Source organism: Orussus abietinus, unplaced genomic scaffold (genome assembly GCF_000612105.2).
Source record: "Orussus abietinus isolate OABI.00-Male unplaced genomic scaffold, Oabi_2.0 scaffold94, whole genome shotgun sequence".
NCBI lineage: Eukaryota > Metazoa > Arthropoda > Insecta > Hymenoptera > Orussidae > Orussus > Orussus abietinus.
In genome coordinates this window covers 160,537-174,942 of record NW_019394261.1, presented here as the reverse complement: position 1 = coordinate 174,942, position 14,406 = coordinate 160,537, and the positions used below count along the sequence as shown (strand labels likewise).

The 14,406-nt window shown below is 46.9% G+C and overlaps 1 protein-coding gene across 2 annotated transcripts in view; it reads left to right on the top strand.

Annotated features, from left to right (window-relative positions):
• LOC105696918 overlaps positions 1-7,616 on the top strand; it is a 28,008-nt gene extending 20,392 nt beyond the window's left edge. For both annotated transcript variants that reach the window (XM_012419757.2, XM_012419756.2), the window contains exons 3-4: positions 3,226-3,589; positions 4,894-7,616. In XM_012419757.2, the coding sequence (XP_012275180.1) occupies positions 3,226-3,589; positions 4,894-6,295 (1,766 nt within the window). In that variant the 3' untranslated portion in view covers positions 6,296-7,616. The remainder of the gene's footprint in view (positions 1-3,225; positions 3,590-4,893) is intronic.
• The last annotated feature ends 6,790 nt before the right edge of the window (positions 7,617-14,406 follow it).

The following is a 14,406-nucleotide window of genomic DNA, read 5'->3' as shown; positions in this document are numbered from 1 at the left end:
ACTCTGCCAGATACACATTTACGTGGTTAAATGTGCCCATAATTATGAAAGTGGTCTAAGTTATATATTTTTTGTTTCGAAATTACATTGAATTAATTTCGTTTGAAATAATGTGGCGTGAAATAACTGATAAACTCATTTTTTTCAATTTTGACTTAGACCACTTTCATAATTATGGGCACAAATGTCGCCCGAAATCAGTTGGGATGTACCGAATATAAAAATATTCCCTTTCCGGTTGATTAACAATTATTGCCAGCTGAAGAATTAAATCACGAGATCCCTTAAACAGAAAATATAAAACAATGCTTGACATGCACTTGTCTGTAATTCCGGGGAGTTCCATGATCCTTCGAACGACGTCTCTCGATATCGATCGCCTCCATTCATTACCCTTATTTATAAATATCGATTATTTATTTTCCTCGACTTGGCGATAAGCCTTATCGCGGACTCCCGGTTTTGGGAATCCACAAGGAGGGAACGAAAATAGAAACCCGATGAGTATGTACACCCGTTATCGGGGATATCGATTCCAGATAGATATGACAGAAGCGCTTAATATCAGATACGATCCGGGAAGTGCGATTGATATCGAAATCCCGGTTACGTAAGTCGTATTTAAAGGCCGGCATAAACGGACGATCCCGAATTAAATGAATTGAAATTCAAGGAATGGCGTCTTGTCGCTCCGAGAGGATTTTCCTTCTTCTTTTTTTTTTTTATATACAACGCCGTAATTATTCCACTTCCGAAGGGAGACGCGCGAGATATTCTCAAATGGAATTTTTTTCCTCGCGGGTTGAGCTTGTCCAGAGGCAAAAATGGTTATAACGAATGATGACGAGATGACGTCCTTCGGTGAATCTATTTATCTTGGCAGGTTTTAGCGTCTCGACGACGACTGTTACGGGCGGCTTGAAGTCCCTATCAAAATTTCGACCTTCCCATTTTTCGCGGCATTTAGGAATTTCGACCTTCCCGTTTTTCGCGACATTTCGGAATTTCGACCTTCCCATTTTTCGCGGCATTTAGGAATTTCGACCTTCCCATTTTTCGCGGCAATTCGGAATTTCGACCTTCCCGTTTTTTGCGGCATTTCGATCTCCCCGTTTTTAGCGACATTTCAGAATTTCGACCTTCCCGTTTTTCGCGGCATTTCGGAATTTCGACCTTCCCGTTTTTCGCGGCATTTCGGAATCTCGACCTTCCCGTTTTTCGCGGCAATTCGGAATTTCGACCTTCCCGTTTTTCGCGGCATTTCGGAATTAATAGTCGAAACGAGAGAGAACGGGGTCACGGCAGCTGGGTATATCATCTCGAAAGCCATGAATAAATGTTTTACGAGGCATAAAACTTGGTCCCCTTATATCAGGGGAAGAGGCTGGTCTACCGTTTCGCAACAATTTTCAATCCATCATTACGGCAAAAACGGAGGGAATCGACGCTCGGCTGTCGCGAATAGTACACGCCGAAATAGAAAAAGGAAGGCAGAAAAAGAAAAAAAGATACACGAGGAAAAATGATAATTGGATCGATACGACGAGAAGTGGCGTTTTTTTTCTTCCATCAGTCGTTACACGTCGAAGTTAATAACGTGTATTTTACTCGCACGTGGAGCTTTTTGGAGCGTAATTACCAGTTTAAAGTCGTCAGGTGTAATTTATCGCGATCTACTCCGAATAATCGGCAGGTTGATTAAAAGTGGTGTGTTATCGGGAATTGCGCAAGACGCGATTATCGGATTCTATTCCGAAAGGGTCGTTACGACGGTCTCGAGGAGGTGCGTAGGATTACGTGGATTACGTGGATTACTCGAATCCTGGGATCATGAATGACGGCTCGGTGAAATGAGATGACGATGTGTTGACCGGGTTGAGGAGTCGAGTCGTGAATAATCACCGGCCTTCGTTCCGGGACCCTCTTACAATTAGTTAACAGGGTACGGAGGAGTAATTACACCGGCGGTTGCGTAACGCGTCAAAGGCCAGACGATAAAACAATCCTTACCCACTTTACATACCGAGGAAATTGCACGGAAACGTATATAGTATTGCCGCGATAAGAAATCCCGCGAGAAGAAACGGCCAATTTCCCGGCGAAGAAAATCTTTTAAGTTGGAATTACGAGGGGGGGTGCAAAAATCCACGACAGGAAAAACTCCTGATTAGGGAGATATCAAAGGAGTCCATTGTCTGATAATAGATACGAGGGGATATCGAATCCACGGAAATGAGAGGTCCATCCGAACTCTCGACCCCTTGCAGTGAATTTTCTCCATTTTTTTCGCTCGGGGGAGGTGCGCGCTGATAAAGGATTTTCCAATCAGCAGGATTTCACTTATCACGGTTAACGAAGTTAGCGTCGCATCTCTAGCACTTCCTAGTTCCCCCTCGTTCCTCATCGACCTCGGATGGTCGCCGGCAAGAGAAGCGACCGAGACGAGCAAGTAACTGTACCGGCGTTTCCTGTATCTCTGAATTAGTAACGCAATCCGAGCACGCTCGGAAAACTACGCATGCGCACGCGCAGGGGTTAATTGGGATCCCTAATATACGATTTGGCGGGGTTAAGGTGATACGCGAGGCTTTCATTTACGTTTTCTCAGGAATTAGGTGTAACGTTCATCCTTCGACGTCGCTCCACGTGGACGTGGAGGTCCTAAGGAAAGTCCTGACCCCCACGAATATTCCGTTTTCTCTAAATAAATTAATTTTCTTATAAGAAAGATTCGTCAAATGAGAATCTCACGAGTGTCGGGACCTTTCTTGGGGTGTCCACGTCTACGTGGAAAAGATTTCAGATGATTCGGTACATCCAGTTCGGAGGGGTATCACCGAGATCTCTTTGACTCCTTAAGGTGATACGAAAGGATCATTCTATATGTATGAAACGTGAAAATATTGATACATTTTTTCGTCAAACCGGATGCACCGAATCATTAGAAACCTCAGCATGTGATTATGGAGGCCCTGAAATTTCATTTTTCACGAGCATCGCGTTCTTCTTTAGGACCTCCATAATCACGTGGTGAAGGTTTCAAATGATTCGGTGCACCCAGTTCTAATATAAGTTTTATCAATATTTTGACGTTTTGATATATAGAATGACCCTTTCATATCACCTTAACGGCTGGGCTCTCCTATGGGGAAGGTTCCTTCGACATCCTTTGGCATCCTTCATCTTTCGTCGTCCTTCTTTTAATACTCTTCGACGTTCTTACAGGCGAAGGCTGCGTGGAGAAGCCGGTGACGACCCTGTGGAGGAGCTACGTAAGCAGCAGCCGACCTGACGTGTCGATGCGGTTGACGGTGACGAACGGTGGCCTGACGGCCACGACGAAGGACCACGGGCTGACGGAATACTGGGCCCACCGGGTGACCTACTGCACGGCTCCGGCCTCGCACCCTCGACTCTTCGTCTGGGTCTACAGGTACGAGGGTCGCCGATTAAGGCCGGAGCTCAGGTGCCACGCGGCCCTCTGCTCCAAGGAGTCCACCGCCAGGAGATTGGCCTCCACGCTTAACGCAAGGCTCCAGCAGGCGCTCCTCGAGTTCAGGAGGGACAAGGTCTCCAGGCAGAACGCCAGGTCGGTATCCGGAGCACCCAACGGTATCTCTGGTCCCGATTACTGTTATCCGCCGTCTCGAGAGCCAAGGGCGCCCCGAGAGGTCGGATAACCCTCACGTCCCTAATTCGGCCACATTTCCTCCGAACTGGATCGAGATCCGCGCTTATCAATTCCCGCCTCGCTCCCATTAAGGTGAAGTGAAACACGTCGAGGAACTTGATCGACGTCGGCAAAGGTGATTTTTCTAAATGCCTACGTTGCCGACGTTTCCGATCAGGAGTGACGTGTCAAAGTTTCGGACAGTTTGGTCTAACACCCTTAAAAAAAAGTGTTGTATTCGAATCGACTGATTTGAAGGGTGTTTCACTTCACCTTAATGGGTGGCGGGACCTTTCGTTTGGAACCTTTTAACTCTCTCGACGTAGGGGCGAGATTCCCCTGACCGTGCAGGCAATACTCGACCAAAGGTCCCGCGCCTTAGCGGTAAGAAATGGTTCGCGCGTTAATCGGAAACCAGGGGGCGGTTTCGATTTCTTGTCCGCGAGGTGAGGTCCGGCGTGTCGGATGCTGTCGGGATTATTTAACGCTCTGACGTCGGCGCAACCGGGGCCAATAATTACATCTGCAAATTGCGCGATCTTTGATCCGCGTCTGCGTGACGCTGGGTTGCGGCAGCGTCCATTCTTCCGTTTGTCTCGGGGAGAACCTCGATGACTTTCGAGCTCCCCCCCGGAGTCAATGGAGAACGATCGATCTCGCGGACGTGAGGTCTCGAGAATCCTCGATTCGGTAGGAGTTGAAGGGGGTCACGAGAGAGGCGATTGCGATTCCGCGTGCGGCTGGCCGCGGCGGGACGCGATTTGGGTCAAGAATCAGGGCCGTGACCTCTGGCCCAGCCGTCAACGCGAGGAATTCAAGATCACCTGCGGCCCTATAACGGAGCGTTGACTTTCGCTGGCGATTTTCTTTTTTTGTTCGTTCAGGGAATCATGGTAATTAATGCTGGAAACAGTCATTTGGAAATTGCAAATATAAATGAAAATCCCGGAAACATTGTCACCAATTGCCAAACTTGACGAATCACGTTGCGCGTTAATCGGTCGCATGGCGTCAAAGGCAATTGGTTATGAAAAAGGAAAATAAAAATCGCTTTTGCCGATTTTCCAACGATGATCCGCACAAAATGTTAAGACAAAGAAATTTGAATTTTGTAAAGGTGAGGGTGCCAGCTTTAAGCAATTGATTTTCGCGGGCATAGCCCTCCTAGTTTTGTATTTTGCGTTGATTAAGAAGAAGGATAATGGGGCTGAATTCTTTTCCAGGCTGTCGCTGGCGAACGCCGTGTACGAGAATCCTTCGTTACCACGTCGGAAGATCCTGCTGAGCACCGGAGGTCAGAATTACCGACCACCGCTGGAGAGGTCGAAGTCGGCGCCGAAGTTGTCCGCCATCGAGGAGGACACCGTGGCGGAAGAGATCGAGCAAAAGCGGTTGCTGGACGAGCTGAGGTCCCTGGAGAACGTGGCTCGCAGTTGGCAGGACCAGGATGGCTGGAGGTTGGCCAGGTTGATAGAGGCGTTGAACCGCGTGGCCCTGGGGGAGTCATCCGACGAGAACGGGAGCATCTCCAGCGGGTGCGACACGGCCAGCACGGCCAACAGCGAGGAACGCACCCCAGGGGTGGAGGAAACGACCGGACAGGAGAGCGCGGAGCCGCGAAGCCCCAGAAGGGTCTTCTTCAGGGACCAAGTTTTGGGCCCCGAAGGTCCCGGAGGAATCGGACCTCGCAGGAACTCCGAGGGCTCCCCTAACTTCATGACCTGTGCCGGGAGTCCCAAGTTCCTGGCTTGTTCCGCCAATAGGAAGCAATTCTCCAGCAGGGAGGTCGGGGGAGAGGAGGAGGACCCTTTGAGTCGGCTCTTCGAGTTCGAGGATGTGGAGGACTTCGACGAGGTCGTAGACTACAGGCCCCACGGGGAGAGTCCTCTGCACAGAGGGGAGAGTCTTCAGAGTCTCAGGAACGACCAGTTCCCTGGCGACAAGGCGGACCACTTTATGGAAGGCGATGACTTCTTCACCCTGGATTCCCTTGACGAGGAAGCTGCGGACAGCGACGAGAGCGGGTACGTCGAGGCTCCACCGAAGTCTCTTCTGGGTGGGAAAAAGGAACAGGGTCTGCAGGAGATCGCAGGCGAGGAAGAGCCCCGGGTCGAAGGAACCTTGCCCTCGGATCTTGTGGACCTTGGGGATGGGTCTAGAAATTGTGACGGCGATCGGTTCGGGAAGGAGGAGGACGATCGCCAGAGTCTGCAGAATTTGCAGAAATTGCAGAACCGCCAGAGCAACCAACGGGACGAGGTCAACGAAGACCGTCGAATGGATTCGGGGCAGAATAACCAGAACCTGCAGGATCCGCAGAACTACCAGAACCACCAGAACCTTAAGGACTCGGCGCTTCAGGCCGAGGAGAATCAAAGGTACCGGGACAAAGAGAGGGCGGACTTCATCAAGTGCCCCATCTCCGAGACCATCAAGAAGCTAGCGAACGCCTCCATGAGGAGCTCCAAGTCGCTGGAGATATCGACCAACAATTGTCTGAAGGCTCTGAACAACCTCAAGACCTCCAAGTCCTTCGACACGGCCAAGTCCTTGGATAACAACGAAGAGTCGCCCAGCCTTATACAGAGGAAGCAGCTGTTAGCCCAGCACGGAGTAACCGTGTAAATCGTCGCAAATAATTATACAGGATTTTATGTAGTCGTTACGAGTAACTCGATAGGGTTTTAATCGATACGTCGATAACGGGGACCTGGTAAAAAATTGCGAGTCGTTAAAGGACCAAGGCCAACGAACTTTAATGGGGTTGTCTTAACGAAATCTAGGGTCTCCTTATAGACCCTTTGGAAAGAGATCCTCCATCGTGGATCAGAGGAGGCTGATCAATTGTATAGGGTCGATTCCAAGTCGGCTGGTCTAAATGTCGGTGTAAATAAATAGGAGGAAGGTGATCCACTGTTCTCTTTTCGTTTAGAATAACGTAAACTAGTTTCCCAGGGACGATCAAGAAGGACAATAATCTTTCTAGGACTTTCGACTCGAGGAATCGCCTTACCTCGACGCATCCTTCGCGGAGGTGCGACTTCACGAGCGAAGTCTTCGGAATATTAACTACGATTTTGTGCAAATTACCGCACCGAGGTGCTGTAATATTTGCAGTCCTTGCGAATGATCAAACTCGCCGTGGCCTTGTGTTTAAGAGATACATTGCGGATTCCGCGAGCACGTTGGTCGGTTAAATGTAATCCAAGCATGTATTTCGGTGCACGTTCTGTATTATGAAAAAAAAAAAAAAAGAAAAAAGAAAGAAATCACTATTTATACGGTTCTGGATGGCAGGTTATCCACTTGGAGATTCGTTGCGAAAGCGGTGACCTGACTGGAACGTGCGTTATTTTTTGCGTTAGACTTTTGTCTAGACACTTGCATTAAGTACGACAGGTTGAGGAGAAATCGTGCACTTTGTATGAAAGCGACACGGAAGTGTTTAAAACATTTTAAATGGTATACTAGTCTTGTAACGCTCCCGGTCCTCGGTCAAGAACGATGCAAAGTATATGGCTCGGGTACTCAAAGTGCTTAAGGATTTACGATGACTCCCTAGAGTCTGGTTGATGGTTCTCAAGATCGTTTATCCTTCGAGGGATTCAAAGCATCGAATTTCAAGATGAGCCATCGGCACGAAGGCTTCTTTGACCATCATACGATGAAAACGTTGAGGCCCCCTTAAGGTGTCGTCGTTCATCGCGGAATTTCAACCTTTCACGGGACGACATCCTCGTCTCGTTAATTCGACCCGAACTTAAGTTATGCGCATAACCAAATGTATCGTAGTCTAACAAGCACAGGTATTCCAAAAAACATTTCCGCAAATGTTTCTATATGGTAATCAAAACTAAAACGGACCTGAATCGTCGCGCAACTGCGGTCGCGTAGGAAACTAAATGACTGTAAAGATATGAGCATAAATATATTGAATATTCTACAAGAATACGGTTGAACGCGACCCACGCTTATTTTACAGCTGCTTGCTGAAACGGTTTGCCACATTTCATGGCGGGACATTTTGTTGCCTGTCTAATCTTACGTACTGCAGACAGGGTAAGGTTCGATGCCGTCGGTTAAGAGACGTACGTCTTCGCTAAGAGTAGTCGGTAAACGTGGATGTGTTACCGCCCGCTAACGCTAGATGGCGCCACGGCTGCAGCCGGGTATGTCGGTCACATTCTCCACCAAAGGCAATACAGTCAGGAGGTCTATTGCGCAGAGATATGCTGCTACTGCGTAAAGCAAATTGAGCGAAAATGTGAAAAATGAGTAGCTCACGGTATTACCGAACGTTTTTGGTGGTGAAAAAGCGAGACCATTCATATGAATTGGCTCATTTTCTATTCACAAGGTATCTACCTTTATTAAACAATATTACTAGACCGGAAATGCTAATGATCTCGTTCTTTCATATAGCGAATACGTAGTTCGGCGAATAAACCCACGTGAGATGAAAGTGCGAGAGGTGAGTGCTCTCGTCAAAAATACGTAATAAACGCCCTGAGCAGGGATGAGTTGGGAGATTGCTCGTTCGCAGCTTGTGCTGCCCCCCGGTGGAGAATGCGAACGGCTAATGCACTTGCCACCTGCTACCCCTCAGTGGCGGCGCAAGACATTGTTCGAGAAATATTTACGTAAGATTAACCTCCCAGGTGCCCCCATTCTCGTCACCTTACCGGAATACCCGTATTTTTTGTGATCAATCAATGGGAATACCAAGGTATTATCTAGGTACTCGAAATTAGAAGCCGACCTGGAAAAGGGACAGCACGATAGTTAGGTATTTCCGATTTCGATAAAATTCCATTTTCAACATTTCTAACGAATAAAATTCATTGGAATAACTAAAATCAACCTCACCTGCTATTGCAGGGCTAATTGGAGTCGTCTTTCTCGCCTGTACCTTTCTTTGTGGAGAGCAGAATTTCTTCTTCTTCTCAGTCTTCTTCGCCACCTCTGCCGCACACTTCTAAGCTGCTTGCAAGGTATGCCACGCGGAGTTTCGGAAGTAATTTGCATCGCTATTGGCGATTTCTCAACCGGCGGCAGCTTTGAGACCGCGGCGACCGCGCGAAGTCATGCGCCGGTGGGAGGGACGCCGCAAAAGAGACGGCGATATGCCGGAGTCTGGGGGAGAGAGGAGGACGGAGCGCGTTGCCGTTGACCGGCGACGTTCCGTGGCTGAGGCCTTGTGCCGAGTCAAGATCAAGGCATCGGAGATACTCTCGTTCTTTAGTCACCTCCATACTGAGCCGTTCGATAGGGTATCCCTGGGTGGAAAGATTCTTACGAGGGCATTTGTTTATAGAAATACTCTCTAAATACCACACAATGGAAGCGAGTCAATTAAGGGCATACATGCCGAAATGTGAGGAAAGATACCTGCGCTTGTGGAGTCATCCTTCACAAAAGAAAAAGAACTAGTTTGAAACTACATGGTTCCATGTATAAATTTAAATTATTGTATGAATGTATACATTTAATTCTTACGAGTACCTTCGTTCGTAGTCGTTCTTTATAAAAAAAATATGGTGCAACTATATGGAATCATGGTTTCGTCTATTAATTTAAATGCGGTACATGTGTAAATTTAATTCTTACGACGAGTATCTTGGTTCGTAGTCGTTCTTTATATGAAAAAAAAAAATATGGTGGAACTATATGGAATCATGGTTGCGTCCATTAATTTAAATACAGTACGTAGTCAGGGATTATAAAAAATTGCATAAATTAGGACGTTGTCTCGGGAAAAGGAGCAGGATTCTTCGGGACTCGTGGGTGGGTGTGGGTGCCACGGCGACCCCCGACGCCTCGGAGTTCGGTGGACCCTGAAGAGAGGAGCCTCGAGAGTGGTCCCACCTATACTCGCGAGTGGCGCGAGTGTTAACGGCCTTGCTTTATGTGGGTCACGAAACAAGGTCCCACCGCTACGACCACGGGAACGGTGTGTCGCGTTCGAGGCGCGCACCGTGCGCTCTCTCGACCGGAGATGCCGAAGGGAAGGGACCCAAGGAGAAGGGCTGGAACACCGTCCGATGGGTTCCGTTCACCTATGTAGGAAGGATCGCGGGGAAAACTCCACTTATCCCGGCGATGGGCTTAAATAATCCTTACCTCGTCTTACCCCCACCCGAGGAAAAGAATTCCATTTAACCGTGAATACCAAAGCAATATACTCTCAATTCAAAGGGTAATCCATTTCCCCTAAATAACTTGGAATCTTGAATTTCAGGAGCAAAAGACTGCGCTGAACATGTGCAACGTTGTGTAATGTGGATATTACGAACATTTCCTATCACGTGATTACTTGGTTAAGTTTAGATGTTAATATGGCTTAATTAGGTTTTTCTATATTAAGTAAATGATTTTCTTTCTTCAACTTTCGAGCCCAGGGGTCATTGAAAAACCAGTAGCGGGAAATGCCGAACAACGCAAAATGATGCGTGGAATAAGTGCAACGTTGTGTAATGTGGATATTACGAACATTAGGTGACTATTTGGTACCACGTGGTTACTTGGTCAAGTTTAGATGTTAATAGGGCTTAATTAGGTTTTTCTAAACCAAGGAAATAATTTTCTTTCTTTGACTTTCGAGTCCAGGAGAAAAACTAGTGGCGAGAAATGCCGAACAACGCACTAGCTAATAGTTGTACGAGTACCGGAAGCCACTGAAACGCTTAAGGAAATGTAGACTTTCGGTCATCCGTGGACTAGGTAGACGTGAAATGTTCGTGAAACTGGCGTTAAACTTTCCGATCGATGTCTAGATAGATTCCGATCTAGGTAGACATGAAATGTTCGCAAAACTGGTGTTAAACTTTCCGACCGATGTCTCGACGGACGTGGCAATAATAATCGATGGCCTTCGGAGATCGGGAGCGGGTGCGCCCTCGTGGATTATTTTGGACCTTCCCATCAAGTTTTCACCAGGCGTTCGTGTTATGATGCCAAGAGAAATCGAACTTGATCGTTAAGCTAGTCGCGAGTTCGTCCCGTTAGTCGCGTTAGCGCCTATCGATAAGTCGTTCGATCGAGTTCCCCTGTTATTTCAATGTCGGGAAATCTTTGCGCGAATACCAGCGCCTTGTTCTTCGGAATCCTTTCGAACCCTCTTCGAGCACGTCGGAAAGGACGTCGCGGCAAAACTGACCAAACTTTCACCGTTTCGTTACAGTAAATGCATTTTGAAGTCGTCCCTGCAAAGTGGACGTCATTTTACTACGGAACTAGTAACTTGCCGGTCGAATAAATACCCCGAGGGAAAGATTAGTTGAGCGAAACAAATATATATATATATTTATATTTATATTTATATTTATCGAAACAATATATATATTGTTGTCTTAGCCGGACGTGTGCACCCAGGTTGAAGAAATATTTCATAAACATTCTTGACGTTTACATATCCACCTAATCGTACCTAATTGCAAGGAACAATTAATTCGCTGAGAGATCAAATCTACGAGTTGAAATAATTTCGTTTACGCGATCTGTCATTTTTTTGCACTTGTCGCTTTGAGTCAATCAATTTTTTTCATTTTTTTTTTTCATCGCAGTCCATCGAAGAAACAATTAATCTAATGGGTCTAATTACGTGCAAAGAAATATTTCATAAACATTCTTGACGTTTATATCCACCTAATCGTACCTAATTGCAAGGAACAATTAATTCGCCGAGAGATCAAATCCACGAGTTGAAATAATTTCGTTTACGCGATCCTTCATTTTTTTTCGCATTTGTCGCTTCTTTGAGTCAATCAATTTATTTCTTTTTTTTTTTCATCGCAGTCCGTTGAAGAAAAAATTTATTTAATGGGTCTAATTACGTGCGTACTTTTCCGGGCGGACTAGTCGAACGCCCCTCGATTTCGTAAAAAGGCCGGGAATAATTAAAGGCGATTCATATCGCGCGAAGTGTTCGCACACCTGTCTCGAGGTGGTCTCTCTCTGAAAGACGCGGAATCGCACCCGCGGTGCGTTTTACGGACACCAACACCGATCGGGCCTCGACTAGATCCACCATTCCCGTGGTAAAGTTCTCATGGTCTCTCGACGGATCGTTCGTTCGACTTTTCGCGCAATCCGCGCCGAGAGATCGTGCCAAAAGATTCCCCAGACGGCGGCGCGGATAATTCCGTGGGACTCGAAAACTAAACCCTATACCTTGGGTCCGGCAATTTTGGAATTTTCAGTCTTCATCGGGGAAGATCCTTCCCTCCTCTTCCTCCTCTCTCGCGGGATTTCAGGTCGCGCGTACGTGGCCTCCGAAGTGTGTCGAATTTCAAGTTGGCCTGATTCGTGCATAATCTCGGCCGGGACTACCGTAACTCGCTACCATTTCGGGTATGCTGGCGGATATGAACGCGATTCTGTAACGATGACTATGAAGAAGGCATTTGGGTCCACGGGTGTACTCAAAGTCTCGGAAAACCTCGACGTGAGTCCAGGACCTCGGATCAAAGATGGCGGCGCTCGCGAGGTCGAGCTCGATAGACGCGCCTTGGAATAAATTAAATAAAAATAATACTTCGTGTAAACTCCAGTGAATTTTATATTCAAACATGGCGGCGCTCGCGATATCGAACTCGACGCGCCTTGGAATAAATGAAATAAAAATTATATTTGATTATAGCTGCATCGATTTTCATATTCCAAGATGGCGGCGCTCGCGATATCCAACTCGACGCGCCTTGGAATAAATGAAATAAAAATTATATTTGATGACAGCTGCATCGATTTTCATATTCCAAGATGGCGGCGCTCGCGATATCCAACTCGACGCGCCTTGGAGTAATGGAAATAATTAACATAGACCGATTAGCCGGAGATTTAGGACCCAAAAGGAGGAGACGAGGCTCAACAGGCATCGGTAAGTTTGTAGAGACGCACGATGCGTACACGCGATCCGGTATCGTTAAAGCGACGGCCTACAGCGGGCCGTAGGATAGACCCACTCTTCAGGATCCTGAAGCGAGGCGGGTTCGTTAAGTGTGCCAAGTAAGTGGAACATCGCTGCCTGGTACCGACCAAGTATACCGACTTCGTCCGCCTCCTCCTTCGCCCCGTGGACCGCCGTGCTCCTTCATGACTTGCACGGTGAAAGACTTTCTTTAAGAGCGCTATACTCCGAACGCCACTACTCTCCTGCCAGATACTGCTCGCCGCTTCTCGTTCCGCTTCTTCCTCTTATCCTCGACCTGTGCAGAAATGCTTTTTCCGCTCAGCCCACGCGGCGCGGCCAGAAATCCAGGAATCGAGGGGCTATCCGCTTGGAAATCGGCGAAAACGATTTATTTCCTTCGCAATAGATCGCTTCTAACCACATACGATAAATGGCAACGCGAAGGAAATTCTGACAATGTTTTGGTAATTTCCAATAATTTCTATAAGCTTGAATTAAGAAATTATTTGGTTGGTACTCAAGGAATGTCTCTTTGGTTCAATGCACTGTTTTGTTCTCGGTATATAAAGAGAAGTCAGGTAATTCGTTCGTACCGGTCGCTCTGTCAGGTGCAAAGTGAACTTGCAACGAGAAATCCAGGAATCGAAGGGCTATTCGCTCGAAAATTGGCGAAAACGATTTATTTCCTTCACAATAGATCGCCTCTAACCACATACGATAAATGGCAACGCGAAGGAAATTCTGACAAGGTTTTGGTAATTTCCAATAATTTCTTTAAGCTTGAATGAAGAAATTATTTGGTTGGTACTCAAGGAATGTCTCTTTGGTTCAATGCACTGTTTCCTTCTCGGTATATAAAGAGAAGTCAGGTAATTCGTTCGCACCGGTCGTTCTGCCAGGTGCAAAGTGAACTTGCAATAAGAAATCCAGGAATCGAAGGGCTAATCCGTAAAAACGATTTATCTCCTTCGAAACCGATCGCCTCTAATGACATACGATAATTGGCAACGCGAAGGAAATTCTGACAATGTTTCTGTAATTTCCAATAATTTCTTTAAGCTTGAATAAATAAATTATTTGGTTGGTACTCAAGGAATGTCTCTTTGGTTCAATGCACTGTTTCCTTCTCACTATATAAAGAGGAGTCAAGTAATTCGTTCGCACCGGTCGCTCTGCCAGGTGCGGAGTGAACTTGCAACGAGAATGGGGTAAGAAGTAAACGTGGGAAGAGGATACTCGGTACACGTGTGTTATATCGGCCAGTAACGCGTCCCGTCGTGCCGGATCAAAAGCGGATCAAAAGCGGATCGTATCCGTGTCAGGTGTGCACAAAGTCCTGAAACGAACTCGTCGGGCGGATTTACATACTTACCGAGATGGAGGCAAGCTTCTGCCAGGTCGCTCTCCTTCCAGACGAGTCTCTGGGTTCTCGTCGACCATCGTTATCACGGGCTTATCACTATAACGAGAGGCGTCCATTAAACGCGGGCGTAGTTCCGAAGGAAACGCTTAAAATCGAGGGAAAACGCCTAAGCAAGAGAAGTTCCAAAATGGCGGCAATGAGAAAAAAGAATACTTGACCGAAACATATATATATGTATATACGTATGTGCATACAATTGCAAGAAACAATTATTTCGTAGGGAAGGAAAATGAATTATTAAAATAATTCTCCTACCTCAATCTGTCATTTATTTCTTTCTTCCCACGTGTCTGAGTTTGACAGAAGGACGTCGGGGACTCAAGTCGTCGCAAGGAATATTTCCCCAAATCAACCAGCTGTTCTTTACTTCTATTTTTTTTTTCTCTCTCTGATTGCAGAGGGCAC